Genomic DNA, 1,838 nt, shown 5'->3' with positions numbered 1-1,838 from the left:
TGCGTCGCCGGCGACCAGGGCCATGTGCACGGCAGCTGCCACTCTAGCCCCTTCAAAGTGGTTCTGTTGTCCATGTACGTTCATGATGATCGACGACCTCTGGTCCGTGTTTTCTCCTCACAGACCGGCAGATGGGGCAATCTCATCTCAATAGAGACTCAACCTAACACAATGTATGGTCCTTGTTGCCCCGACACCCTTGTTGGCAATGTCATTTACTGGTTGTCTAGGTATGGGAGAGACGATATAGTTCAGTTTGATTTGGAGGGGCAGAACCTTACCCTGATCAAGGGGCCTCACAGTATGAATGATTTTAGCATATGCCAGTGTCAGATTATACAGACAGATGAGAGGATTGTTGGTGTTGCCATGTTATCTAACGATAACATTCAAGTGTGGCAGAGGGAGGTCAATCCTGAAGGTGTTTCCATATGGGTGTCCCAAAAGACAGTTGAATTGCGTAACATTATTAAGACCCTTCCTCAAAATTGGGAAACTATGCCATGGACCAAACTAGTGGGGTATGATGACGATACCAATGCAATCTTTTTATATATGCATGATAGTGCCTATATGGTTCAACTCAAATCAATGCATTCCACAAAACTTGATGTACCATGCTCTACGAAGTACTACCCTTTCAGGAGTTTCTACCTACCAGGTGATCACTCATCCTTTGTCTTTATATAGTAGGAGTAGGCTAATCTAGTTATTTTTGTAAATAATTGCTCACATAAAATTATTGTGATTCTTAAATGTCCACTTACACTTGAACTTAGTATGTAAATTCTGGTAATAAAAGCTCAGTAATTGTCCCTATGCTAGATGGATGAACTCATAGCCACATTATTTTAGTATGTGTTATCTTTTGATATAGTTGTTTTCTTTCCTAGAAAATATCAAATCAAATGTCAAATGTTAACTTAGTTAATACTATGTATGGAATCTCAAGGCTAGATATTTTGTATCCGTTATTATTTCTTCTGAATTTGTTACTGAACTTAACTCCAACAAAACAAATTTGGTTCAATACATGCTTACTAAAATCATAGTGATTTTGTCATTTGTTCATGGCCGTTAATGGCCAATCCTACCGGTGAATATTTGTCATAACTTTGTCTTATAACACACCTATAAATATATGTTATATAAGTGAATTATTTTGCGCGGGTTATACTTGCCAGCTCTAATTGCCACTTGTTACCCTCTCTTATCAATTTGTCTCTATCGTGGAACTGTTGTTAATTGTCGGAATTCTTATGCTTCTAGGCACAACCGTTGCTGGTGGAACTAATGGAGCAAAAAAGTTAGGATGATTGTCTGGTTTGATCTGCTAATGTGCTAAAATGGTTCAACGGGTAAGAAGATCTTCTGAATATAATTTGTGAGTTTTGAAATGTTTGATTTTTCTCTTTGGAAGATATGTGACAGACAATGTGGGTGGCATGCACCCTCAAAATATTGCCCATGTGGATGACATTTGGATTCGCACATGCTAACAACATAGAGTAACAATTAAAATGGCGACGATGCTGCGTGTTGGAGCATAAATGATATGTTGCTAATCCAGATCTTATATGCCATAGTTCTCCCTTGGTTTTCTACCATAATAAGTAATATATCCGTAGCCCATTTTGCTATTACACACATTAGTAAGCTCTTTGAACTCCATCACCTACAAAAAATTATGTCAAAAGGGTGAAGGATTTACATACACGCAGGTAATACTTTGTCGATATCTGCATCAGGTTACTAACAAATTAACACTTTTCATTTCTCCAGGTGAAGGGTGCTGCAATTTTTAGTTGTTACCAAGTTTCTCGCATCACATCAAATGT

General features: G+C 38.2%; 1 protein-coding gene across 1 annotated transcript; it reads left to right on the top strand.

Moving 5' to 3' along the window:
* The first annotated feature begins 17 nt into the window (after positions 1 to 17).
* Positions 18 to 1,357, top strand: LOC123175800 (uncharacterized). The gene is made up of 2 exons (XM_044590321.1): positions 18 to 661; positions 1,270 to 1,357. The coding sequence occupies exons 1-2, from the start codon at positions 73 to 75 to the stop codon at positions 1,314 to 1,316; spliced, it is 636 nt and encodes a 211-aa protein (XP_044446256.1). The 5' UTR covers positions 18 to 72; the 3' UTR covers positions 1,317 to 1,357.
* Positions 1,358 to 1,838: the final 481 nt, after the last annotated feature.

The sequence above is a fragment of the Triticum aestivum genome, unplaced genomic scaffold, assembly GCF_018294505.1.
Source record: "Triticum aestivum cultivar Chinese Spring unplaced genomic scaffold, IWGSC CS RefSeq v2.1 scaffold122771, whole genome shotgun sequence".
NCBI classification, from domain to species: Eukaryota; Viridiplantae; Streptophyta; class Magnoliopsida; order Poales; family Poaceae; genus Triticum; species Triticum aestivum.
This window is presented reverse-complemented; position numbering and strand designations above follow the sequence as displayed.